Genomic DNA, 27561 nt, shown 5'->3' with positions numbered 1-27561 from the left:
CGGCGGTGTTAGTCTCAGCCAATTAGCGTGTCGCTTTCTAGAGCTGGGTCCAGGGAAAAGCAATCGATCCACGATGACGTTATTGCGCATGAGTTTCCGCGGAGGTCAGCTGACAGTAGAGGCAGCACACGTGACAACTGAAACCGAGCAGCTGTTTACATGAGAAAAGGAAGTATCCAAAGAGCTTCGACAGCAGATTTATTCTTCTTTTGAAACTAAAATGTCTTCTTAGCTCACAGTTAGACCTTTAATCCGGTTTCTCCGGTCCCGGTTCACCTCGCGAAGATGTTGGAAGCGGATCAGCGGCTGCAGGCTGGATCCACGGAGGTAGCTGTGATCCCGGAAAATCAGCACTGTGGTGATGTAGCGGACGTACGGAAAGCCGAGCTTGCTCCTGGAGGCTCCCTGCTCGGATGTCTGGGGGTCCGGGGGCAGCTGGTGGTGTGGGACCCGGCGGACAGAGAGGCTTCTCCGGCTGCAGTGGAGGGCAGCTACCGAGAGTGAGTCAGCAGGAACCGCACAGATAGTGACTGTGATAACGCTGAATAATCTCCGAGTAACTGGTTTAACATTAAAATGCGTTGGATCTGAGACATCCTCTGTTTAAACTAGAAGCCATCAAACAGAGCTCCTCCTGGCACTGTCCAGCTAACATTTAACTGTGATTTCTGACTATTTGATGTTTGCTAAAATATCTACATGATTTGGGTAATGTGACACACACACAATAAGAAAATGGGCTGAAAATAAATGCATGTATTACTAAAACACCAACATGTGTTTGTATGCTGAAGCACTGCAGTGCGTGGCTCTCTGTGGAGTGCAGCTGCACAAACGGAGACAAAAAGCCAGTAAAATGCCTCCAAAGACAGCTGATACTGCAGCTGGAGGTCAGCAGACGTCCTCCCTGTGCTGTGTCGGTTAGTGAGGGCTGCCCAGGACTGCAGGTAAACAAGCAGATTTTCTAAAAGTTTCTTTCTGCTCACAGTTTTTCGTGGGAGGAGGTGTCCGTCCACTCTCGGGGAGTCGGCGGCTTCAGGCTGCTGGCTGTGGGATCTCAGGGTGACCTGAAGCTGCTGGAGGTCAGGGCTGAGCGGTCGGCCTTCACCTCCGTTCTCTGTGTGTGTGAGTATCCTGCAGACCGCCTGCTGCAGACCATCAGAGACCAGGACCCCAGTGAGTACCAAAACCGTCTAGACCACCCGCGGCTATTAACGTGTCGCATTAGCTGACCGAGTGTTTGCTCCCAGGTGTGAGCGAGCTGCAGGCGGTGCAGGTGTTGTCCTTTGTGACTGCCCGCTGCTGCGCTCTGCTGAACTCTGATTGGCTGCTGCAGCTACAGTGGCAGCAGGAGGAGGAGGAGCCTCAGACGTTATCCTGCTGCAGAGTCGAGCTGGCCGACAGCGTCTCGTGCTCTGCTGTCCATCACTGCGTCTCCATGGAAACCCTGTTTGCCCTCAGCTCCACTGGACTCATATGTATCCTTCACGGTCTCACTGCTACACACTGAGAACATGGCTCATGACTCACACACCGTCCTAAACAGGTCAGCACGAGTAACAGTGTGCAGAAGGTCACAACACCAGTAAGTGCATCATAGCACGAGATCAGGGCAAATGTGCACTGACGGGCGGTGGAAGTCCTGCAGATGATCCCCCAACAATAACATAATTCATGAAAACAGACATCGCTGGGTGATTTCTTCCTGCAGCTGCTGCTGTTATGGTCCATCCCAGTACCACGTCCTCCTTTGCTGCATCCACGAACCTCTTCTGAGGCCTTCCTGTTTTCCTCCTGCCTGGCAGCTCCATCTTCATCATCCACTCTCCGTCCTCTGCACACGTCCAAGAGAGCGTCCCTTTAGTTAAGAGACAGGAAAGAGGGATGTGTATCGATGATGGAGTTCTCCTTTTTATGAAGCATTTAAATACATTCCTCTCAAATTTTTTGCAGTGTAACTTTCATGAATGCATGAAATAAAGCGCCTCGTTTTTGTCCATACATCCTTTTCTTTAACTCCACCCCCTCCAGCTGTGTGCAGCGTCTCTGATGGCACTCTGCTGGCCAGCGTTAGCCTGCCCGCCTACCTGAGCTCCAGCCCAGCAGAGGACGAGCTCACCTCTTTCCCCTTCTCCTCCTCTGCCTCCTTCTGCCTCCTCCAGGTGTCGGCTGATCTGAGCACAGCCGTGGCCGTCACTCAGTCCCACGCCGCCATCGCCGTCGACCTCAACCACTACTTCAGGTATAAAGTCAGTGCAATGACGTAGAAGGCATCTCGATGAGTAGTGTCTGTGTTAGAGTCTGTTTGTGGGGATTCAGGTGAAAAGCGTCACATTAAAGCCATAAAGTGCTGAAAAGATTCTCAGAATGGTGACAGAAGCAGAAACGGCGAGGGCGGGGTGGATTCGTCTGCGGCGCTCTGATCCTGTGCGTGAGGTTCCCGGCTCAGCTGGAGGAATATTAAACCGATTAACTGCATCAAACAGGGAAAATCTAATGGCGCCGACTCGTCTGCGAGCTAATCCCGCTCTGCACTGCAGAGACGGCACAGAGCAAACTTCAGAGTCATGATCTGTCTTTCAGGATGTTTCCGGACCACCTGCTGTGCGCCGCCCCTCGGTCACGCCCCCCTCTTCAGCCGCAGCACCCCAGAGACCAGGACAGCCTGTCGAGCTCCAGCTTCAGCGTCTCAGCCCTGGGAGCGACCTTCAGCACCGACCGGTAAGCTGCGGAGCGTCTGGATTTATGAGCTGTGACCGAAACTTTCTTGATTTTTGTTTGTTAAAATAGTTATTTATTTTAAGAAGAGAAAGGTCCACCTCTGACCTTTCACCTCTGACCTCAACTCCAGCTCCTGGGAGGCTCGTCTCAACTCCATGTACAGCAGAGCAAAACAGGCCACTGCTCCTTCCTCCTCCTCCTGCTTCTCTTCATCTCAGCCTCCCAGGACCTCCTCTTGGTTCTCCTCCCTCCCCCACCTGGACTCCCACCTGGCTCCATCCTCGTCCCACAGCAGAGTGCCTCCGGGGGGGATGACCGTCACTTTCGCCGTCCCCGAATCGTCCGCTTCATCTCAGCTCACCGTCTCTGAGTTCTCCGCTCTGCTGACCTTCGTCCACCCGGGAAACCAACAGACCACAGTTGCATTGTGGGATATGAAGTACGGGAACGTGAGATACCACCAGGCGGCGGGCGAGGCAGCGCCGGTCCAGCGCTGTGGAGAGCGGCAGCATCGGCTGCTGCTGAAGAGTAAGTCGCCGCGCTCCAGGTCACTGTTGCTGTGATGGCCTCAGCAGCCCGACAGGGCGCCAAAGGTTCACACGGTTACTCTGCACAAATGAATCCAACTTGGTTTTTTGTCCAAGTAATTTTCAAAAACTTGCAGTTTGTGTCGAAGCAGCGCGATCACCTGACAGCTCGTGTTTCTGTGAAAGAAAGGAAAGACGGCAGGGACCGCATCAAATCAGCAAGCCCCGCCTCCAGTAACCTCACATCCTGTGTGTGTGTGTGTGTGTGTCAGAGGCCGGTGTGTTCCAGGTCCTGTTCTCCGTATCGCAGCAGGACTTGCTCAGCCGGTTGATGTTGTTCGGCAGCGCGGCGACAGTGGACGCAGTCTGCCACCTGAACAGCTGGGGGCGCTGCTCCATCCCCATCCACGCCCTGCAGGTAGCAAACAGCTGTATATCTAATTAAACCTGGTTCTGATCACAGGAAAACATTTTTGAGATCTTTGATGGTTCTGTGAGAGAGAAAATCCTGAAACAAAAAACTCTGTTATCTATTCATTAAGAAAAGTAAAAACAAATTCTACTTTGTTTCCACTGTTTATGACATTTGCATCAAACAGTTTGTCTTCTTTGTTGTTGCACAGACTGGACTGAAGAACCGTCAGCTGGACACGGTCGATTTCTACCTGAAGAGCAAAGAAAACGTCCTGAACCCTCCGGCGGCAGCGTTCAGCTCTGCTGATCAGCCCGCCGCCTCCACGCTGAGCCTCACAGACAGTACGTGCACGCCACGTTACAAGCACACGTTTTAGATCACAAGCAGAGAAGCGTGCAAACTGCTCGCAGATGCACGTGGATGCCGTTGAATGCAAATCTTCCAAAACAACTTTCCCTGAAACGAGTTCAGGAAAGAGTTTGTTGGTGCTTATTACACGAAGCAACAGCACAAAGCATCGTTCAGTTTAACAACAAGTCTGTAACATCAGAAAACACATAATCTTAGAGGTAAACTGCTGTGATACAAATATCTGTCCCCTTCCTGATTTCTTATTTTTTTGTGATATCCTGTGTGTAACGAGCCGTCGCCCCTGCAGGAGTGCAGGAGCTGTGTCCCGCCTTAGACCTGCTGTGTTCGGCCGTCAGAGACTCGAACAGCGAAGCTCAGAGCCGACAGTTCTCCGAGCAGCTGCTCAACATCACCCTGAGCTTCGTGAACACGCAGATCCGCTCCGTGCTGTCCAACACACACCGTAAGAGAACAAGCACACACACACACACACACACAGAGCATTAATACAGGTGTCCGAGTTGACGCTGCTCTGCTGCGTCTGCAGACGAGGACTCGGGCGTGCAGAGCTGCATGAACGTTCTGGATCGATACGTCGCCGAGCTGAGGAGCTACATGAAGAGATTCCCCTGGGCTGCAGGGCCCGATGTGTCGGCTACCAGAGCTGCGGCTCCGGCCGAGGAGGAGGCTCAGCGGGACGAGTGGGAGCAGCTCTCAGCAGAGGTCAGATTTAGACGTTTTTCTTTGGTCCCATAACCGCAGTAACCTTCCTGTGATGCTAAAAAAATGTGTGAAAATCTGAAAAGTGTTGTTCTGTGTTCATGCTGCAGGAAGTGGTCCATCAGTCCATCCTGACCAATCAGATCCCAAGAGCTCAGGCAGTCCTGCGGAGGCAGAACCGGCCCGAATGTCACCTGCCGGCTCTGAGGAGGGAGGGTCTGCGGCAAGTTTCCTCCTGCCTGCGGCGCCGAGACCTGCAGACCGCCAACACGCTCCTCGCCAACATGGTGAGAGCAGCTGACATCACACACATTCAACTACAGGTTATCAGGAAAAGAGCAAAGATGAGCCTCATAGAAGAGAAGTAAAGACAAAAGTACCGATTGTTTTTTATCTCCTGTTTGAGCAAACACGACCAACGTTTCTAATAATGTGGCCGCGGGTGTAGGAGTAAAGCCTGTGGGCCAGTTTATCTGCTCTGGGATCTGTATGATGTCACAGAGACTCTGAGTCCACAGTCTCAAACGGAGCGGGGCCTGGACCCCGGCTCTGCGAGCCGATTCGTCGATCCTTTTTGCATCGAGGCTGAGCGGTCTGTGTTTGGGTTTGCAGGGTTTCAGTGTGAAGCAGCAGCTCCACCTTATCTGCCTCCACACGGATGACAAGGAGCTGAGGGAGCTGATGGTGAGTGTGGCGTGTTTCCCGCTATTTTACTTTGAAGCATGCTCTCCGTTTGTTTCTGTGAATGTTTACGTTCGTCCCCGTCCGACCTCTAAACTGTTCCTACTTGTTGCACAGGTGGATGAGCTGTCCAGTCGGAGTTACTTCCCAGAGGAAGAGAAGGAGAGTGTCGAGTTCATCGGGGAGATGGAGAAGCTGGGGTCGCGGCCGGCTGTCCGCTGCACAGGAAGTACCTCGCATCAAGGGTAAACAGCTGCTTGCTGAATCCACAGCACAGAGTTCCACCAATCAGAGTGGCTCTCTGTCACACTGCAGACGTCTGTGTTGTGGACGTGTTAGCTCCTGTCTCTTTATGCACCGCCCACCCAAAAACCTGCTTCTTTCTGATTGGTCAGCTTCTGGAAGCCGACCTAGTAGTTAGTATGCTGCACAGATGTTACAGCTTACAGCTAAATCCTGAGCTTTTTCAGGGTCATAGGTAGGGCTGTGACTATTTTGATAGTCGACTAGTCAGATCATCATCCATTGGACGTAAACGTACAGCTTATTGCACCAGCAGCATCTGCTCTTATATAACTCTCATTAGCTTACAGCTTTAAGTGTTTAAGGTGCTAACTAAAAATAAAGACAAGATGATAGTTTATTAATTTTTAATGAAATCTGCAGATTGTTTCGGTGAAGTTTAATAAACTCCTTGCTATCTAAAATATAACAGGACACCGGAGTATATTCTCCAGCATCTCACACTTCTGATAATCAGCTGTCTGCTTGACGTTTATTCAGCTGTGTAAAAACTATAACTTTAATCTCAGACAAACCGATTTACTCAGGAACAAATAAAATACTAAAAAAAAGCCAAACAACAACATTTTAAGTTATCTAAGTGACTCATATATCATGTTTAACCTGAGTAGTGAAAGACGGCGGTGGGTTTGAAGCCGGGAGTCCGGTGTTCTCACGGCTCTAGTTAGCCTAGCCCCCGGCTCGCTATCGAGCTAGTGGGTAACAGACGTCTCCGAAAACGTCGGAGCGCTTTTGAAAATATGCGGTGTCTTGATAAACTGAGCAGATATTTGAGGTTTACACAGCTACATTCCTGCCTGAAAATATGTTAAACGTTTATTTTGTGACCCAGAAAGAATAATAAGAGTAATATTAAAACTAACTAGCTACCGCCATTGTTGGAAACTGAGCAGGGCTGCGCTATGAATTCTGGGACACAGCTTCTTCTTCGGGGTTTAACGGCAGCTGACATCCTTGTATATGCAGTGCTGCCATCTTCTGTTTCAGTCCGTTATTACACTCTTAAATCCTGCTACTTATTCCTGCGGCTTTCAGGATCTTACAAAGCTTCAAACGACGCGTCGACTATTAAATCAGTCGTCGACGATTCTGATAGTCGACTAATCGTGACTAGTCGACTAATCGTGGCAGCCCTAGTCATAGGTAACACCTGGGTAAGATGTGTAAGGGCTCCATCCTACAGGTGGGACTAATGTGAGGAGTTTCAGACTTTTCCACAGTCTGTGATGTGACTGTGGTCACGCTGAAAGCCTAGTTTACTTCTAACTGAAAAATACACAAAGTTTCTGCTCTATCAGCTTCCATCAGTAAAAACATCCACGTTGGCTGATGGGCTTCATCATACCAGTCATCATAAAGCAGTCAAATATTACATTATTTCACATTTGATCTCAAACACTGTGAACACATTTATGGAAAATCAGGTCTGAATATTCCTCGGAGGTCTTTGCTGTCGTGTAGATGCATAAACTGTAAATGGAAAATGGCACATTCACCGTCAGGCAATCAGCTGGTTTTAAAGCTTCATGTTTAACCGCCATGTTTGTTTGTGGAGCCAGCAGACTGCGAGCATCACACAGACACCTGCTAATCTGTGACATCCAATCACAATGCTATAATTTGACTGGACAGTCTGTTGGCACGGTAACCTCACAGCAGCCATATTATTGGTCAGGTAGTTGCATTATAAATGCTCTGACTCTGCTTCCTCCCACCGTGGTTATGAAGGACGAACAGACATTAATTCTCCTCAGCTTCCTCCTCAGCCTCCTGTTTCATCTTACAAACATCCCCATCCTGCTCTCAGCTGCTTTGTTTCGGCTCTGTTTTTGTTACCTGCCCTCCTCTGAACCCTCCGAATTCTCTCTTTATCTCCTCTAACCCGCCCCTCGACTCTTTCAGACGTTAAACCTCTGAGTAAACACAAACTCTTTGTTTTTGACTTTGAGAATCCAAAAACTTTCCGGGACTGTTCGGATGGCTCGTAAGGAGGGAGGCGGTGAGGAGGTTCTGAAAGAGCTGGAGGTGCAGAGGAGGCCTCGGGAAGACGAGGAGGAGGAGCGGGGGGGTCTCTGGAGGACACTGAGACTGGACTGGGTGAAGAACTGGGACCAGAGCTGCCGGACAGCCGTCCTCCTGTCCAGACTGCAGCACGCAGGTAGAACCCGGGTCGGGGTCAGATTCTAATAAGTCTCCGTTCAGTGTTAACCTCCTTTTCTCCGTTAGAGCTCAGAGCCTGCGACGCTTCAGTGCTGTGGCGTTATCTGACCGCCCTGCACGACCAGCGCCGCGTGGTCGACTGGATCCAGAATACGGAGACCTCTGGCACCCCCCGGTGGCCGGACTTAACCCCAGAACTGGTGAACGACAGCACGGCCTGCAGCAGCTACATGAGGGAGAACATCCTGGACCTGCTGGCCAGGTACAAACACAGACGTTTGTGCACAGGTGTCCTGGTTCATCACAGCTCCACTGTGAGCAGCGATGAGGTCACCTGCATCCAAAAGACCAAACTCTGACCACACAGACGTGACCAGAAGCTCCCGTGTACACCGGGACACCGCACGCCCACCGTCTCCAGTTTAGCCTGATACCAACCAGCATATCAGCTGTGCAGCTGGCACGGTGCAAGAAAATAACCACAGGGTTTTATTTCCTGCAGGAGAGGCGTGTTCATCCCGGACGAGCTGGCACACCTGGAGCAGCTGCTGTGGAGGTTGGCTCAGGGTGGAGGCGTGATGTCTTCTTCTCCTCCCATCCCTCAGTACCGCTCCCCCCTCGGGCTCGACCTCCACGGCGTCTTTATCACCTTCTGTCTGGAGCACAACCTTCAGTACCTGCTCTACACCTACCTGGAGCACTACAGGTGTGTGATATGATGTGATGTAAGTGCTGATGATGGCCCCGCCCCTCCCTGAGCCTGCTTCTGTCTGAGGTTTCTTCCTGTTAAAAGGGAGTTTTTCCTTCTCACTGTTGCCAAACTCATAGGGCGTCACATGACTGCTGGGTTTGTCTCCGTATGTGTTGTTGTTGGGTCGACCTTATGGTGACCCCATTATGAGCTCTGGCCTCCTGTCCACAGACTGACCCCCAGAAACTGCTCCCTCCTGAGCAGTCAGAGCCTCTCTGAGCGGCAGCCCTGGTTCGAGATGCTGGTGCGGATCCAGGAGATCACCAGAGATCTGTCAGGTGGGAACCGAACTCTGCGCTCTCAGTTTGAGCGCGTTCCTCGTCCTCCTCGCTCCTCAATCCTTTCTTCATCGTGCTTTGTCCTCGTTCTCTGCTGCAGATCCAGGACTGGTGTTCCAGGCCAGTCTAACCAGTGCTCAGGTGTTATTACCTGGCAGCCAGGCGTCTCTCAGCAGTCTGCTGTTAGAGGGTCACAGTCTGCTGACGCTGGCCGCCATCATGTTCGCCCCCGGAGGAATTGACCAGGTAAACTCTGCTCCTGTCAGGAAGCTGCTGCTCTGTGTGGAAACAAAACCCTGACAGGTGTTAAACATGAAGAAGGGTGGAGGATGAAGTGTTTCCTCGCCGTGCTTTCAGGTGATGGCTCAGGGTCAAAGGTCAGGCAGGTCAGAGAGGACGGTCGACCCACAGCTGCTGAAGATGGCGCTGGCCCCACATCCCAAACTGAGGGCCGCCCTGTTCCCTGCCGTCCCCCGAGGAAACGGCCCGCCCTCCGACATCTCCGTGTACCACCTGCTGCAGGTAAACGCCCACCCGTCACCTGCCAGCTCATTAGTATTCACCTCGTTATTGTCGGTATTCTGACGGCCCGTTGGTGTTTCCTTCCAGTCCCTCCACCCTCTGGACCCGTCCAGGCTGTTTGGCTGGCAGGCAGCAAACACCCTCAACTCCACAGGTAAGACCCGAAAGCCAGCACGAAGGTCACGGCTCAGGTGGTGACAGGAAGCCCCACCACCAAAAACCTCTGAACTTTGGAAACTGAGAAGCAGAAAACAGATGTTTTCTTTAAATTGAGTGTGACTGTGATCTGTGGTGAGAGTAGGAAGCAGGTAAAAGATACCCTGCAGAGGGGGAGGTGCTGTAGAGGAAGGGAGACAGGTGGAAAGGTGAAGCTGCAAGGAGCAGAGGTCGTGAAGGCGGTGCATGTGGCGGAGGATGAGCTGAAGACGTTTGACATGTTGTAAGATTTTAAATGTTCCTGTTTGTGATGATTCTCCACAGAAACATCAGAGCTGCCTCACTTCTCCAGCCCTCACCTGGTCCAAAGGTTCGCTCTAAAAGAGAATCTGGACTATCTCTACTTCCTCCACCACGGTCGGCCATCTTTCGCCTACGCCACCTTCCTCGTCCAGCAGCTTAGCGGCAGCGGGGACGTCAGGCTAACGTGAGTACCGCACGCTCGTTTCAGAGCTTCTGTGAGGAAAGTGTAATGGTGCGAGGACACCACGCAGGAACATCGTCCTTCTGCTAAGCATCAGCGTCATGTGTCCCAGGCTGCAGGAGGCCTCGCGGCGAGCGTCCAGGTCGGCCCTGCAGCGTTTCAATGCGCCGTCTGTGGCGTCGGCCGCCGTTTGTTTCTGTGAGCTGCTGGGAGTCTGCAGCCTCAAGCTGAGGGTCGACATCAGAGCCATGAACGCAATCCTGCAGCACTGGAACCAACGCAACACACACAGCAGCCCGACACAGCATCTGCACACTCTGGGTACACACACGCACACTCACACGCACACAAACACACACACACACACACACACACACACACACACACAAACACACACACAGTTGAGTTTAACCTGCAAAATGCTGACTGAGCAGGAAGGAAACTGAGAGGTGAACAGGAAGTAGCCGATGCCTTCAAATGGGGGAAAATGAGCTTTTTCTATCAGGCTGTAGTTTGAACATGGACTCACTGTGGCACCTCTGCTGGACATTAGAGGAACTGCAGGTGTTTGCTTTTACATTTCCCCTCTGCTGTCTCATTAAGTGTCTAAAGGTGTGAAACTGGTGGAGGCGGAGCCTGGAGCAGCAGAGGAGCTGATTGGTTACCTGGAAGCTGCAGTAACAGACAGTTTGGAGCAGAGAGGCATCAGCAGGTCAGCCCCGCCTCGTTGATGCATTGTAGTGTGACGTGCTCTGCAGCTCGGAAATGTCTGAAATAGACTTTTATTGTGTTATTGAAGTATTTTTTAAACAGGAAGTACAAGGCTTGCTTCCTGTTTTTGTGTAAAGGTTAAATGGGCACTTCATACACCTTAAACACAGGCTGAGGTTTCTGTGTGTGTGTGTGTGTGTGTCAGGTCGTCGTACGAGGCGGCTCAGGAGTGGGCGCTGGCCGTTCAGTTCTGTCAGCTCCACAACCTGCAGCTGAGCTCCGTTTACCCCGCCCACTGTGCCCATGACGGACAGTTCATCCACTTCCTGTTATTTGTCCAACTGCACAACTTCCCGCCTCAGCAGGTACACACACACACACACACACACACACACACACACACACACACACACACACACAGCAGCACCCTCTGCACGGTCAGCCTGGCCCTGCAGGTTCATAAACATTAATCTCTCTCAAACATCTACGTCTGGTTCTTCCTCCAGGTGAGGTCGCTAGCAGCTCAGTTTGGCCCCACCCTCCAGGCCCACCTGAGCTTGGCGTTTCAGGACCTGCAGGTTTACTGTAAGCGGAAGAGCTGCGACTCTGATGAGCAGCATTCGGTTCTGAGAACTGAGGAGGCGGTCTCAGGGAGCCCGGAGCGCCCTGGGGAGATGTTCCAGGTGCTCCTGCAGAGCCAGGAGGAGCCGGCACCCTGCAGATACCTCCTGCAGGAGGCGCTGGTGCAGCGCTGCCCGACGCTGGCGGTACTGGCTGCCTGCATGCAGGTAAGGGAGCGAAACACACCCAGCTATCCTTTCCAGTCATTATCAAAGTTACAGGGCTCAGCTCAGGAGGTAGAGCAGGCCGTTTGCTAATCGGTAGGTTGGTGGTTTGATCTGTGCTACGATACATCGGAGCAAGTTACTCTCTGATGCATCCAGTGGAGCATGAACAGTGGAAAACAAGTTGCGTAAAACTTGAGCAAGTGCTCAGAGAGAGTGCTGTTTGCACCTTCACCTGTACAGGCTCCTCTGGGATGCATGTACCGCAGTACAAACATGTTCGAAACCTGATGTTTTCAGGGAGCAGAGCTGCTGCCGTGCCTTTGTGTGTGGGTGCTGACCTCTGTCGATGATGTCACCGCCAAGGAAGCCACCTCCCACCTGGCTCAGGCGCCGCAGCATCACGAATGGACCGTGCACGACCTTTCCATCATCTGGAAGACGCTCCTGGGCCGGAGCCTCGTGAGGCCCCTCCTGCGAGGCTTCGAGCTCTTCCAGAAGGTAAAAACACGCCTCAGTCACCATTGGTCTGACCGCTGCAGTTGTGGTCAACGTTCAACACTTCGTCGCATCAGAAAAACAACAAACTCGTTGTTTTTCCGTCTGACTCTCAGGACTGTCCTCTGGTGTTGGTGCTCAGGATGTTTGAGCTGTGCTGCGACTACAGAAACTTCGCTGAGGCCAAGTCGAAGCTGCTGGACTTCCAACGGACCCTCATCGCTGTGAGTCCGGCCGACTGCTCCAGTGCCCGACACAAAAGACAAAGACAGGCCTTCCTCATCAGTCCATCCGTCCTTTAGTTTACCTGAACGCATGTTTTTCCTCATCATCTGTTAGCGACCACGAGAACTGAGCTTCTGTTTTTAACTTTTACTCTGTCTACGTCACATTTGTCAGCTACTTACAAACTGATTTCTCACACTTGCTGCTGTTCCAGTAGATGCTGGTGATTATTGCTCTGAACTGATGGGTCATTCAGGGACAGAAGCCCGACCCAGCAGCTTTTTAAACAAAGGGTCTCTAATCTGCCTCTCTCCTTATGTAGCTGAGAAACGGTGGTCCTGCGCCCCCTGGTGGCCTCCCCCTGCAGTGGGTTGAGAGCCAGGCCTCGGTGCTGCTCCTCACGATGCTGCAGCGCTGCTCCTCGCAGTACGACATCCACCGGCTGCTGCAGCTCCTTGCCGACGTCGACAAACTCCTCAAATCCAACGGTGAGCTGTGCCCGACGGTCTGCAGCTACCCGCTTCATCAACTCTCTGGAAGAACCTGAGTTTCTCATTTTCTCTTTCATTTGAAGGTCCAGATTTCAGGAAGCTGAACCAGCTGAGTCAGTTGCTTCAGGGGTCAGAGGTCAGCATATCTCCCAGGCTCCTGCAGAGCAGTTCTCCCTCCGTCCAGCAGGAGGAGTTCCAGGCGACCGTAGACGCTCTGCAAGCGAGCGGGTGCTACAGCCAGGCGCGACAGGTGGCCCAGCTGGCCGGCCTGCCCGTGCACCGTCTGCTGCTCAGCCAGGTGCGACCCACCTGCACACTCGGTCTTCTTCGTGCATGCTTTAAAATCTATCATTTATCTGTGACGTCTCAAAAACTGATTTACTGACACAGAAGACGAGAGGTCCTGCACACCACTGAGAGTCGAGCTCTATTTCCTCTGTTTGGTTTGTTGTAAATGTGGCCCAGTTTACCCAGTATAAAGTCTTTGTGCTGTGTGGCTGAGGAATCTGAGACGCTTCCCTTTAAAGTTAACAGCAGCTTCCCTCGGTTCTCCTTCAGCTCCTTCAGGAGGTGAGCTCTCAGAGGTCCAAGCGGCAGTGGGGCAGATTCGAGACCCGCGCCGGCTTCTGGAAGAAATGTCACGAGCAGCTGGAGGCCGACGCCACCGATCCAGACCCCGCCTCCCAGTTCTTCCTGTCGCAGGCTGAGGCCGGCGCTCCAGGGTCTCTGGAGGCTCCGGAGGACCTGCTGGACATCCAGGAGCACTGCCTGCTGCTCGGGCTCACCGCCCACTGGCTCTCCCGGATCACCCCGGCTCCCGTGGACAAACTGGAGAGCCTGGAGAAAGAGCAGTGGCTCAGCCGGATCCGCAGACGCATCCTTACCGTCGCCATGGAGAAGGAGAGCGTCTTTAACCTGCCGCCGCCGGCCGTCAACCCTGAAATGAACACGCACAAGGCGCTGATGAAGGAGTTCTCCTTCTCCAACATAACTCAGCTGAACACCGAGGGGTACCTCGCGCTGGAGGGACTGCCCGGTCCCTCCGACGAGCAGGTGGAGCCTAATGCTGAGTCGGCGCTGAGTCCAGAGGAGAGGAGCGTTCTGGCCGCTCTGATTGGTCAGCTGTTAGACGACGGCAGCATCCATGAAGCCAGCCGGGTGTGCCGTTATTTCTCCCTGTACCACCCGGACGTGTGGCTGGTGCTGCGCTGCCGAGGCCTGGCATCCGGAGAGCTGAGCGACGAACCGCCGGAGGACGACTCTGAAGCTCCCGCGAGGGCAAGCATCACGAGCTGTAAGTGACCTCTGACCTTCAGTTCACATAAAGCACATATCCTCCGAGCAGAACTTCCAGAAAACAGATTTTTTTAATTAAGCACAAAATATTGAAGCTTTTGATGCTGTATATTTATTTTTCTCAACTGCATTCCAACTACTCGTGTAATAGGACAACATGCATCCGTCCATCTTCTCCCATCTGTCCAAGTCTTTGTCTTTGGGGTCAGCAGTAACGGTAACCACCCACGCGACCCTCTCCCAGCTTGGTAATGTTGTGTTTCTGTCCTGGGTCTGTGCTGCTCTCCTCCTGGTTGGACATGCCCCAAAAACACCTGACCTAGGTTCATCCAGGACACATGTCGGTCAGATCCCCGAACCACCTCAGCTGTGGAGGAACGGCAGCTCCACTTCCTGCTGCTTCCATCTGTGGTGTCGTCCTTTCAGCTCATGGAAGTGCAGTCGGAGGTCGTCGCTCGATGAACCCAGCAGAACCACATTATCCAGAAAAGGCAGAGATGAGATCCCGAGGCCACCGAACTCAACGACCTTTGACCTTTAACTGCCATGAGAAATCCTCTCCATCCTTGTGTTGTCCTCAGGATTCCCATACACTTGTTTGCCACACACCTAGGGTTCGTTTTTGACCCGAACACACCACAAGGGTTCAAATCTGAGACGAGTCGGTGGCAGAGCAGCTCATAAATACACGTAGGACTCGATGCGGGCAGCAGTTTACACGCTGGGCACAAACTGTTATTGTTTTTAATCCAGTAATTACAGTATGAATACCATCTTTTCCAGCTCCCTCAGTCAGCAGCCTGTCCTCCTTTGTGATGCTCCCCCTCCCCGAAGATGAGGTCGCCGTCCAGCTCCAGAAACTGGTGGATCAGTGCCGCCATGGCAACAACTACTGCAAACAAGTCCTCAGCCTCTACCAGCTCTCCAAGGTATCTAACCGGCTCCCGTCGGGTGATTTGATAACGTTCCTGCAGAACCGTCTGCTCTGCTCGTTTCTTTATAAAACTGTGTGAAGTTTACCGGAGTGTCCGACCCCGTCTCCTCAGGAGCTGCAGTGCTCCTTCAGCAGCATCTGCAGGGAGGAGCCCTGCTCGGTGCTGGAGAAGCTGCTGCTGTCCGAGCAGCCGGAGCGCTTCAGGAAGGCTCGGGCCTTCGTCAAAGCTCAGGGTCTGTCTGCAGACGCCGTGGCTGAGCTCATTTCCTCTGCTATGGTTCAGGCGCTGCTGGCCTCCACCCAGGAGATGCAGCCAGGTGAGAGAGCACGTCTCAGGTTTGAAAAGTTCTCCAGTGTTAGGCCTCAGCATCCAGGTAGTGTGTGTGTGTGTGTGTGTGTGTGTGTGTGTGTGTGTGTGTGTGTGTGTGTGTGTGTGTGTGTGTTAGTGGTGGAAAAGCACATTTTCAGACCGTTGGAGGGCAGGGACGCGCTGGTGCAGCTGATCAAACTATGTGACGACCCGAACCTGGTGGGACTCAAACTGCTGGAGCACCTCAACTCTGTTCCTCTGAGGGACCTGAACTGCAGTACGACAAACACACATGCGCGCGCACACAAATACACCTCGAGTGTAAAGAGCTGTTTTGTTGTGTTCTGCTGCCCCCAAGAGGCCACAAAGCAAATGAACAGTGTTGGTTTCTGAATAAGAAGCATGAAATGTTCTTGATTTTAATGTTTACCTTGTTATGGCTTCGTCCTGTCATGCACACTAATGCACATTTACACACGTACTCATAAACAGTGACAAAGTATAAAAGCTTCATATGACAAACTGTGATAATAAAACTGTGGGATGAGTTTTGCACATGTGCGGTTGGACTTTCAGAGTCTGATCAGGATGCTTCAAGTTCTTCCATTTCCAGCTGGGAGGTGGTTTTACGAGGCTCGGCGTCTTATTTTGAAAAGAACTGCAAGCCCCCTTCCTTTTTGTCTCCTGTAGTTGTGGAGCTGCTGATCGTGGCGCACGACTGTTTCAGTCTCACCTGCAACATGGAGGGGATCGTGAGAGTGCTCCAAGCCGCCCGTCACCTCAGCCACACCTACCTGGCTCCAGGAGGGCACTACAGCCTGCTGGTGAGCTCCCAAACACAGATCCACTGTTCCCCTTCATGCTGGTGCTGCTGCACGCATGTTAATTACTGCGTCGTAGCGTCCCGGTGTGTACACGTCGTGCCAGTTGATAGAAAAAAATGCTTGAGTGATTTGAGTGACTATCATTACACAAACCAGCCGTGGATACTTTCTACTCAGTTACTGGGTTCAAAGTTGGATTACAGACGAAAAAAAGTAAGTTTTCCTGTGTGTGTGTGTGTGTGTGTGTGTGTGTGTGTGTGTGTGTGTGTGTGTGTGTGTGTGTGTGCAGGTCCGTCTGCTGACAGGTATCGGCAGGTATAACGAGATGACGTACGTCTTCGATCTGCTGCATCAGAACCACTGCTTCGAGATGCTGCTGAGGAAGAAGGTGGACACGGACAGAGGACAGGTCAACACACACACACACACACACACACACACACACACACACACACACACACACACACACACACAGAGTTGCTTTTGAATGTGGATCAGCTCTAACTGATCTCAGGTCAGCGTGCAGCCTGTTCCTCAGAGAAAGTTCAGAGATTTGCTGCTGAGACGAGCGAGTCTGCACACGAGTGAGAGCCAATCAAGAACCTGACCTGTTAAACCAACGAAGGATTAAAATCAGCAGAGATCAAGAAGAAGCGCAGCTGAATCTGCTGAGCTTCAGCTCATGGATGACTTCAGTAAGAGCTGTTCCTGCGCTCTGATTGGTTCTGACTCACTGGTCTAAGGACCTTGGAAAGAAGAGCGTCCGGACTTTAAGTTTCCTTGGAGACGTTTCATCCGAGAAGCTGTACAGAGAAACCGTCCCAGATTTAAGCCCTGTGGGAGTGTCCCCCCAAGAGGGTCACGGACCCCCTATTGATCCTCTACCTAATCACACGAGCCAAGGTGTGAAAACAGGTGTGGGTCACAATCAGCCAGGGTTTCAGGTGAAACCTGGCCCCATCATGTGACTCACTGAGGTCAGAAGGCCCAGGATGTGAGTGGGCGTTAAGGCGCCTGGGAAGGATCTCAGAACTGGATTATAGGTGGCAGACAGCTGGTGTTGTAAGCCCCGCCCTCTGTTCAAAGATGGTCGCTCACAGTGGACACAGATGACACAGTTCCTCTGAGAACTGAAGAAGCTTCTCGGATTAAAAGTCTTGAAGGAAACTTAAAGAAGTCCGGACGCTTTTTCTCTCCAGGCTCCTCAGACGACGATGAGCGGGACGACTGAGGACCTTCATAGACAACCCTGACTGGCTCTCACTGTAAGGGCGGTGACAGGAAAGAGTAGAAACAGGTCTATAATAACTAATTACTGATGATTCTACCTGGGTACATGTGAGAGCACTGCAGAGAGTTGTTGGTCTGGAACAGTTGGATGGGGAAACATCCTGCAGCGTGTCCATAAGTCGAGTGAACTCACGCTGTCGCTCGCTCCCTCGCTGCAGAGCTCCAGTCTGAAGTCGGCTCTGCTGGACTACATAAAGCGCTGCCTCCCCGCAGACAGTGAGAAGTACAACATGGTGGCACTGTGCTTCACCATGAGGAGGGAGATCGGAGAAAACCACGAAATAGCCGCCAGGACGCAGCTGAAGATGATCGAGTCTCAGGCCTGGGGTGAGCGAGCGCCCGCTGAGAGCCGGCCAACGCCAAAAACTCACCAAAGCCTCCACGATTGGTTCTTTCCTCTGGTCTGATCCCAGTCTTACTTCCTGTGTTTCAGTCATCACGCCGGAGCTGAAGAGCTCATTGGCCAAAGTGCTGGGTCTGCTGAAGGACGCGGCAGAGAGCTTCTCCAAGGTACCCGAGCTCCTCCCACAGCTTCCTGTTCCTGTCTTTAACGTCCTGAGAGGACCTGACTCTGTGTGTGCGTGTGTGTGTGTGTGTGTGTGTGTGTGTGTGTGTGTGTGTGCGTGTGTGTGTGTGTGTGTGTGTGTGTGTGTGTGTGTCAGGATTCGTGTGTGCGTCAGGCGACTCGCTGCATCCGCACAGCTAAGCTGGTCGCTCTTCAGCTCCACTTCCTGAATCAGGGATCAGACCTGCGCATCATCAACCTGCGACCTGCTGAGCTGCTGAGCGCCGCCATGGCGCTGCCGCGGTGCTACCAGGTGGGTTCCTGTTGTCCTTCCTTCCACAAACCTCCACCTGTCTGAAGCAGCAACTCCATCACTTCTTGAAGCTGATTGGTTGGAAGCAGGGCGCTTCAAATTTAAGGACTTGAAGAAAAGTTCAAGCTGTTGATTTGTTCTCCACATGTGATCCCGGGACTCGGGAGGTGGTTCTAATGTTGCGTACTATCGGCGGAGCCGCCATGACGGTGTTTCCTGTGTCTCAGGTGTTCGTGGTGTCGGAGGCGTACGGCTACAGTCCGGACTGGGCGGAGATTCTGTACCAGAAGGTCGTCCTGAACGGAGACTTCGGTTACCTGGAAGAGCTCAAACGCCACCGCCCGCTCACCTCCACCCTGTTTGAGGACATTTTCAAAAAGTAAGACTCCTACCACAGAAAAACGACCTGACAACAGCCAAAATTTGACGTGGACTGACCTGCAGTGTGTGTGTTTCAGGCTGGACGGCGCTCCCGGCAGCGTCACCTCCAACGTCAAGCGCCTGCTGACTTACTGCGACGACGTGTACAGCCGCTACAGGCTGGCGTACCAGCAGAACCTGCACGACATCACCAAGATGCTGCTGCAGGACGCCAAGACGTCGAGCTACCTGAGCGACAGGCTGGGCAGCTGATCGTTGCCTGGCCGCAGCATCGTCGTGATCAATAACCGCCAACGACAGGAAACACTGTGGATGTACAGGATGTGTTAGTAGAAAAATGCCGTGTGTCCTTCTCACCTGATGGATGATTTCTTTCTCACTGGGTGACCAGGATTTAGTTTCCTGGCTCATCGGTGGTTAAATAAGCACAAAGTCTTTGTAGAAACACATGAACGTGAACATTAAACATGCTCTTTCAACTACTTTGGGTGTTTCCTGTAACTCCAGCGCGTCCGTGTTCAGTAAGATCAGATAAATCTCGACTTTCACTCAGACATCTTTCACTACACTTAACTAAAAATGCTCCAGCAGCATAAACGCAGTGCATTTCATTACAGCCTCCTCTGCCACCATCCACCTGTCAGGCCACGCCCCTAATAATGCAAACCTTCAGCATAAACACCATTCAGACCGCTGACTCACCACCGCACAGTTATGAAGATTGGAGCTACCCACAGAGGCCAGAGCTGTCTCGACCAGGGGCCTGGCTCGCTGCTGGAGCCCCTAGTGGACATTAGAGGAACTGCAGCTTTTAGCACTTTAGCATTGGCTTCATTTTTCAGTTCTGGAAACTGAGTGAATAACTTCAAAAAGGAGACATGCATGACATCTCACAGTCCCCACTGCATACCATGTCTCTGTAGAGGAATAGAAAATAGAGGTGGTGCACAGGTGAGGCCAGGTGGAGTAAGGCCCAGAGTCACAGGGATGTTAAATGAGTGTGAAATGAGAAAAGTCTGGAACCCAGCTGGCTCCACGGCAGTGAAACAGCCTGAAATTTCAGGATGTTTTTGCCTGCAGCTCCTCGCAAACGGTCGTGAGAGGCAGTTCTCTCTTCCTCCACTAGGTGGCAGTCCAGGCCTGTGTAATGATCAGCTGTTTCAGCTCCTCGTGTCATTTCCTTTGAATGTGTTACAGCATTTGTGCTCATCTCTGCTGCAGGCAGAGCTGGTAATAAGCTGCAGAGTGCACCGAGCCTGCTGAGCTGAGGATGCTGGGATTAAAAACATCTGCGCAAAACTCAAATATTACCAGAAATATTACCAATAATCAGTGTTTCAGTGTCTTACTGTTAACTGGCTGCATACAGCTTATAAGGCTGGTACCTGATCCAGGGGATTTACCTAGACCAATGATAAACTTTCATATCTTCACAGTCTGTGCCCAGCTGGGTGATTATTTAAAGAGGAATGGGTTTCTTTTATTTAAAGTTCAGAAACAGCAGCAGAGAAGTTCATTACTGACAGGAGAGTCACCTCTGCACCGAGCAAAGCCCCGACACGGGGATCAAAACAAAGATTACAACACGGAGCTGGTGTTAAAGGGAACGAAAACTGAAGGCTCTGCCTCCCATTCTACTTTTAAATACTCTAGGAACAACAAGTAGGCCTGCAGAGCGAGAGCGAAGTGCTCTAATAGGGTGATATGGTACTACAAGGTCATTAAGATAAGATGGGGCCTGATTATTTAAGACCTTGTATGTGAGGAGCAGGATTTTGAATTCTGGATTTAACAGGAAGCCAATGAATGACATCCTGATAATAATGAATTATAGTATTGGGGGAAACCTGTATAATAAAAAGTCCCATCACAGAGCCCTGAGGAATGACTAAGTCTTTGTCTCCATGCGTAAAGCTTCTCGTTGTGTGACAGCAGCGATGGATCTGTCAGGGCTGACTAAACTCAAACAGACTCAGGATAATCATCCTGGCCACAGTTTGGCTTTAGTTTGGCAGACGTCGCTCTTCTCTCTGTGCCAGCCGCTGTCTTTAATGGAGAGAGTCATTAAGAAAGCGAGCTAATTATTCAGCCCTCATTAGGAAATTAATCAGGAGTTTGTATCACGCTCAGCTGAGCGGAGAAACGCCTTCACGCTGGGGACTCGACTCTTTATTCAGAGTTTCCATGACAGTAAACAAAATGTTGACATGCTGAAATTTAAAATGACTTTTAATAAAAGGCAGTTCGTGTGCAGTACCGCTAACAGCCACTAGATGCTGGCTGTAAAACCCAGGGTTTAAATATGTTTGAAGTCCTTCACACGTGTCCATGTGTGAGGAGTGTAATCTTTAATGCCATGCAGTGCAGACAAAGGACACCTTGTGCTTACATGTGAGAAGCTGGCAGGATGTAGTTGGTGCTCCCGCACCACCGTCAGTCCTCATGGATCTTAACATCCTCCAGCTGTCAAAGGTTACGGTTCAGTTAGACTAGATGAGAAGTAAAAATCATTGCATTGAATTTATTTTACTGGCGGTTGTTCAGAAGTTCAGCATGCAACACCCCCAGCCTGTGGATGTCACCTTTGTGGGAGTCCGTCTGCACAGATGTGTGCAGAACCTGTCTTTGCAACAGAGGCTGAACTGGTTGGCAGCTGGTTTCTAGTGATTTTCCTATTTAAAAGCAGATTTCTAATCTAGGTCTGAGCAGTTAATGTGAATCTCCGTATAAAAGGACAACAACAGATTTGAGATTGTTTGCTTATTCATCACAGATAATTACTGTATTATCACAAAGAGATTTCATATGAAGCTGAAAGCAGACGGGTGTGTTGTTGCCAGAGCTGCAGCTGACTGTGAGTGGTTGCAGACGAGTCTTTGAGGGAACCATTTCCAAGGCAACGAGACCCCAAGTTCCCTGCACACAGCCGCAATAATAATCTTTATTTACAGCAGGGTCGTCAGCCACCGCGGGCTGCTTGAATCACATCCATAATTTTAGCTCCTCCCCTTTTAGGTCAAGATTTGAACACCAGTTTGGTGACGCTGCCGAGTACCTGAAAGGACCAGGCTCTTTATGACATCACACAGATCCAAAAGAGAAAAACTGTGAGAAAGTGAGGGTCTGCAGCTTTGGTTCTGACTTTGAGTACTTGTACGTAGCCTGATGCACTTATTTGAAACTTTCACGATATTTAAGCTGAGCATCGTCCACAGGAACAGGAGATCTATGACAGGAAGTAAAGGAAAGCGTGTTCTTTTCTGCAACATATTTGAACTCGGCTGTGACTTTGTTCCTCCAGGCGTCTCTTTAAGCGTCTCTCAGTTTTCGTGTCTGTGATGGCGCTGCAGTCAGAAGTGTGAATGGACTCTGCAGGTGACCTCGGGCTGTCAGTCCCTGAGACTTGGTTTCAGTGAGGTGTGACAGCTGAGCGATGAAGAGTCCAGCTCACGGCTGGGAGGTGTCGCTGCACCGTTCAGCCACAACACTGAATGTTATTTATTATGTGCTGATTTGAGGAGAAGTAGCCATCGTCCCTCATTGTTCCATCGCTGAGTGTAACGTCCACTCCCTGACAGCAAACAGAGCAGACAGTTGGTGTTTTCAGGTTTGAAAGCTTCACCTTTACTCCTCCAAACATGCATCTTGTCTCTGGTGTTTCTGCAGTTTCCTGTTCATGGCGAGCTTGATCCTGGTTGGTTCCTGAACATCATAACTGCTTTCCTCTCATTTCACAGTGACAGGGCTGGACTTCTTCCAGACCTCGGCAAAGGGACGCGACATCAGAAGAACCTGTAGTTGTGTAAATCTGCACTTCTCCTTCACTGAGTTGGGTGGACTTTGTTCGGAGTGCCGGTCAATCCAACGAGTGCTGTCACACGAATGAATTGTTATTAAAAGATTTGAGTGAGTGTAGATGAAGCTGTGTGATGCTTTTGTGTGGACAAAAGTCCAAACACACATCAGAACTGGTTTTGGTGTGGACGACGCAGCTTCAGAGTGTCTTTGAATGTGGTCCATCCCAGGAAACCAAGCAATTTAAATGAAGTCCACCAGTTTTGCCAAGAGGAGCAGTCAGATATCAGCCTGAGTTCATGTTCATAGCTGCGACAACACTGTGCTCGAGGCGCAGCCTGCTCAGAGACATTTCTACAAATATGAACGATAAGATAAGATAAGATAAGATAACCTTTATTAGTCCCACACGTGGGAAATTTGTTTTGTCACAGCAGGAAGTGGACAGTGCAAAAGTTATGAGGCAAAAATTAGAATACAATAAGAATAAATACAGTACACCAGAGGTGTGGACTCGAGTCACATGACTTGGACTCGAGTCAGACTCGAGTCATTAATTTTATGACTTTAGACTTGACTTGAAAAAATGTTCTAAGACTTGTGACTTGACTTGGACTTTTACACCAATGACTTGGGACTTGAATTGGACTTGAACCGGTTTACTTGAAAAGACTTGATATTTTACCCCAAATATAAAATTTAACATGCATATTATATAGAGATTGAAAATGTGACGTCATTCACGGGTAGAACCGCAAAGGATTCTGGGAACTCGTGGCAAGCGGTACTAGCGCACGCAGGCTTTCAATTGAAATCAGTTATACAGCGATAAAAAGAAACACAAAAATGTCAAGAAGCTGTTGTATTATTAACTGCAATAGCCGGTCACATGACAGCCACGGGAAGCCGACGGGTAAAGAGATCGGTTGTTATCGGATTACGTCGTTGAAGAGAAATTGTTCGAGCCATGTTTCCGAAGTAACAAAGAGCCGACTGGATCGCAGCCATTCAAAGACCAAATATAACGTCCCAGAACCCTCCAGCTCACAGGTTAGTCTGCTCCAAGCATTTACACAAAGGTCAGTCTGCTGTTGTAGTTAATGCGTCATTTTCTTAACATAATTGGTGATATAGGTTACAAGCAAGTCTGGCGCTGAACAGAAATTGTCGCGCTATGCTCCTTTGTTTATTGCGCATAAACAGTGAATTGTCCTGACACAATATTGTGTTTCGCTTCTGTTATTATGGTACATTGACAAAAACATATACTTTTATTCACAGGATAAAACAGGTTTTTTGTATCACTAATTGCCCAGTACGATTACAGCATACAATATTATTGTCACTGCTACATTTCTGTGACGGGTACCAGAAATTATTTCCACTACTAATTAATTACCATTGAGCTCAAAGGTCCTATTAATAAACGGTTAACGAATGTGTATTTATGACGACGATTTGTGAGACTGGTAAACTTATGATACGTACGATGGTCTTTCGTTCTACACGGTGCATTTCAAGGTCCTGTACCCATCCGTCGGTAAACTGTACCTGGGCTTGTTGCAGTGACCGGAAGTTACTAAACTTCATGAGTGTATGCACTCACTCCAAGAACCGTATGATTATAAATATGCATATAAATATGCTACGATGAGATAGCTGACTTCATCTAACTAGCAAATGTTGTCCAGGCTACGTTGGTGATACAGTTTTTTTTATGTGTATGATATTTTTGTCATGCGATTTTAAAGCTGGTCCTACAACCGCATCCAAGAATAACATGCAGCTTATCTCAGAACTGTCGGTGAAAATTATTCTTGGAGCTAGGTTTAATTGAGCTGCATTTTAAAGAGGTGCAATTTCACAATTTGTGTATATTTTCTAAGTTCACTATTTTGTCATGTGTTGAGAAAAACACAGATTTTAAAATTACATGGTCTAATATTTACATTTAGCATAACTGCAACATTATTTTTTCTTTTTTTTTTTTAAAGACTCGAAAGGACTTGAAATTCAAAGTTTCAGACTTGTGACTTTACTCGGACTTTTACACCAGTGACTTGAGACTCGACTCTGACTTGCCTGACATTACTTGAGACTTGACTTGAGACTTGAGGATAAAGACTTGAGACTTACTTGAGACTTGCAAAACAATGACTTGGTCCCACCTCTGCAGTACACAACTGTACAGAATAGAATAAAATAAAATACTATATACAGTAGAATAAAATATATCTGAGCCTGCATCCACCCTGGGAAAACAACAGTGCAAAGACATGATTAAAAGCCCAACATTACCAGCATGCATGCCTGAGATGAGGGGATGGAAACTTCTGGCTACAACTGTATCTCCAATCGATGACATCATACAGATCCCAGATAACAAAAAGAAAAAAAACCACTACAAACTGGTAAACATCCAGCAGTGGATGAAGGTGTGTTGTTCTGTAAAGCTCAGTTTTATGACTGTTTCTACGTTTCTGTCCTCACATGTGCACACACACACTCACAGACCTCTCTCTCTCTCTCCTCGGTGTCTCCGGCTGCTGAATCTACTCCTTTGGATGCTTTTTGGGGGGAGGAGCAACCCCGTCTCCTCTCAGAGCGAACCCTCTGTTGATTCTCGTTCTCTCCGTGTTTGCCGTCGGTTCAGGAGGAACTCCGCTCAGCTTCTCTGAGACTCGCTGCTGATGATGGACGCTCGCGTCTTCACCCCGCTCATCCTGACGCTGTGCAGCTTCATCCACGGTAGGCACACGCACGCACACACACACACACACACACACACACACACACACACACACACACACACACACACACACACACACACACACACACACACACACACACACACAGGTCGTCTATGGCTGTGAGGACACTTATCTGGATTAAGAATTGTAACCTGTGGACTAAAACCAGCTCTCCAGCTTTAAACTGCATCTTGATGCACATGCAGACATTTCAAAGATGCGTTTTTCAAACAGAAAGTGAATAAGAAGTTGATTTGATTAGAATAAACGTTTAACAACAAATGCTGTGATCAGATTTTGCTTCTGTCACATTTTATGTCTTTGGAGTGAATCAAAAACAGAACTTTAATCTGCAGATTAAATAAGAAGTTTGATTCTGTGCATGCGGCGTCCTGCTGTTTGCTGAGGGAGAATCAGTGGGAGGTGATCCTCGTGCAGTCCAGGTGTAAGGGAGGAAAAAGGAAGAAGAAGAATTTTGCATCTGTGCATTAACATTTCCACGGGTGGGTGTGTCAAACATGCAACCCGCGGGCCAGAACCAGGCCGTCAAAGGGTCCAGTCTGGGCCACCGCGAGTCTTTGGGAACATTTCACAGGAGAAGGGCGCAAAGCTGGACCTCTCACTGTATCTTCATCAGATTTATGCTCCTCTTCCTGACACCATCCACGCTCAGCCACGTGTCACAGTACAGTGCAGCAGAGTTTTCCTGGGTTCACTCAAGAAGAAACAGTAGATTTTCTGCGATGCTTGTGGGTTGTGTTTAGTCACATTCATTTGAGTCGGCTGTGTTTCCGCTCCCCTCGTCTCCTCTCTGTGGATTTAGTGTGGGAGTTTTCTGTCAGTCGTTGTCGGGTCTTCTGTTGTGTTTGTTTCCCAGCGTACGTGTTTCCTGTGTTCAGGTCTTTTTCATGTTCTTTGTCCCGTTTAGTATCTATTTTCTCCCAGTTTCGTTCCAGTTCAGTTTAGCTTTAGTAGTCTTTGTTTGTACCTTCCCCCAGCCTAATAAACGACTCGCCTGTTGTTAAACCCCGCCCCCGTCTCGAGTGTCGCTGCAATCTTTTTTCTTATCAGACATCTCAAGGATTAAATGTGCAGTTAAACTTTTATGCACTCAGAGTAAGGATGTTTTGTTTTTTTACTGGGTTATTAGCAGTGTTGGTCAAGTTACTTGAAAAAAGTAATCAGTAACTAATTACTGATTACTTCCTCAAAAAATAATCCCGTTACTTTACTGATTACTTATTTTCAAAAGTAATTAATTATTTAGTTACTTAGTTACTTAGTTACATTTTAAAAACACGATTTACACCCTGAATAGGTAATAAAGTGATAGATCTTTCAGCCCAATTCTACTTTTTCTGCATAATCCATCATACAAAATGTAATCAAATGGAAAAGTCTCTTTTTAAAACTTGTTTTATTAGTTTTAATCTTTTAACTTTATGCATCAAGCAAAAATTTAATTATCTGCAACATTCTCTGACTGGAAGAAATTAGTTTAACATTTAAACCTATTTTCTGCACATTCCAGCACATAAAATAAAATTTTTTTGTGTTTACACTCAGTCTTTCAAATAGATGCAAGTAAAACACAGCAGAAAATAAATAAAGTCAAAGACTCAGCGGTCCTGTTGCTCTATTTTCACCTGTAAAGCAGGAGTGGGGTAGGCGGAGGGTTACCCTGGTGCAGGTGTGCCGCGGTCAGTGGAAGAATCCGCGAGTTTCTCTGTGAGTTTCCCATTACGTCATAGCTACTCGGTGCTTGTTGGAAGTTTAGGGGTTTTTTTCACTGTAAAAAGAAGTTTTCTTCCCACGCACAGCGGACACTAATGTTTTTGTCACTTTTTATGGAATCAAACTCAAAGTAAGGTCAGTACTTCCACGCTTTAAACGCTGCACGCTCATACTCTCTCTGCACTCGATATGTGATCCACTGTTGATCTGCACACAGCTGTTGTCACTAACGTCGCACTCGCTTACGTCACTGTCGTGAGACATTCTCGCAAAAAATCACGGTTTTAGTAACGCAGTAACGCAGCGTTCCTACGGGAAAGTAACTGTAATCTAATTACCGTTTTTGCAATAGTAATCCCTTACTTTACTCGTTACTTGAAAAAAGTAATCGGATTACAGTAACGCGTTACTGCCCATCTCTGGTTATTAGGCAGATGTTTGACTGGTCCAGTGGAGATTAAACGGGGCCGTGTTATCAGGTTTTCATGATTCATGTCAGATTAAATCTGAGTGAAACGAGCTGCCCTGTGGTAGCAGTGTTCACTTATCTGTCAACGTATTTTTTCTGTGGGATTATTTTTAATGTAATCTCGTAGAAGAGATTAAAAAAGTCACCAGTTCATATCTGGATTGTTTGTATCAACTCTTTC

General features: G+C 49.5%; 2 protein-coding genes across 2 annotated transcripts in view; both read left to right on the top strand.

The window, feature by feature from the left end:
* The first annotated feature begins 130 nt into the window (after window positions 1–130).
* Window positions 131–19111, top strand: spg11 (SPG11 vesicle trafficking associated, spatacsin). The gene is made up of 40 exons (XM_085415042.1): window positions 131–500; window positions 989–1176; window positions 1251–1478; window positions 2032–2242; window positions 2584–2721; window positions 2852–3249; window positions 3521–3666; window positions 3872–4004; window positions 4322–4477; window positions 4562–4737; window positions 4845–5021; window positions 5347–5418; window positions 5533–5660; window positions 7668–7876; window positions 7945–8140; window positions 8381–8584; window positions 8801–8907; window positions 9008–9153; window positions 9265–9429; window positions 9517–9583; window positions 9910–10072; window positions 10182–10390; window positions 10673–10781; window positions 10986–11145; window positions 11287–11568; window positions 11866–12066; window positions 12180–12287; window positions 12611–12776; window positions 12863–13077; window positions 13338–14073; window positions 14859–15004; window positions 15122–15326; window positions 15456–15596; window positions 16010–16143; window positions 16433–16552; window positions 17592–17760; window positions 17867–17943; window positions 18096–18251; window positions 18479–18630; window positions 18710–19111. Exons 1-40 carry the CDS (start codon window positions 286–288, stop codon window positions 18882–18884), a joined length of 7284 nt encoding a protein of 2427 aa, XP_085271168.1. The 5' UTR covers window positions 131–285; the 3' UTR covers window positions 18885–19111.
* A 5505-nt stretch (window positions 19112–24616) lies between these two features.
* LOC146666912 (neuronal acetylcholine receptor subunit alpha-7-like) overlaps window positions 24617–27561 on the top strand; it is a 57265-nt gene continuing 54320 nt past the window's right edge. Inside the window, exon 1 of the mRNA XM_085415041.1 lies at window positions 24617–25175. Coding sequence (XP_085271167.1) covers window positions 25118–25175 — 58 coding nt within the window. The 5' untranslated portion in view covers window positions 24617–25117. The remainder of the gene's footprint in view (window positions 25176–27561) is intronic.

This window comes from Rhamphochromis longiceps, linkage group LG7 (genome assembly GCF_057381845.1).
Source record: "Rhamphochromis longiceps isolate RC_006_pf linkage group LG7, R_longiceps_female_GT1.1, whole genome shotgun sequence".
NCBI classification, from domain to species: domain Eukaryota; kingdom Metazoa; phylum Chordata; class Actinopteri; order Cichliformes; family Cichlidae; genus Rhamphochromis; species Rhamphochromis longiceps.
This window is presented reverse-complemented; position numbering and strand designations above follow the sequence as displayed.

Excerpts from the sequence above, each read along its gene's own strand:
- spg11 (XM_085415042.1), top strand. The coding sequence starts at position 286 with ATGTTGGAAGCGGATCAGCGGCTGCAGGCTGGATCCACGGAGGTAGCT. Across the intron at positions 2,243-2,583 it reads GACCTCAACCACTACTTCAG|GATGTTTCCGGACCACCTGC; the intron begins GTATAAAGTCAG and ends TCTGTCTTTCAG. Across the intron at positions 17,761-17,866 it reads GATCGAGTCTCAGGCCTGGG|TCATCACGCCGGAGCTGAAG; the intron begins GTGAGCGAGCGC and ends CCTGTGTTTCAG.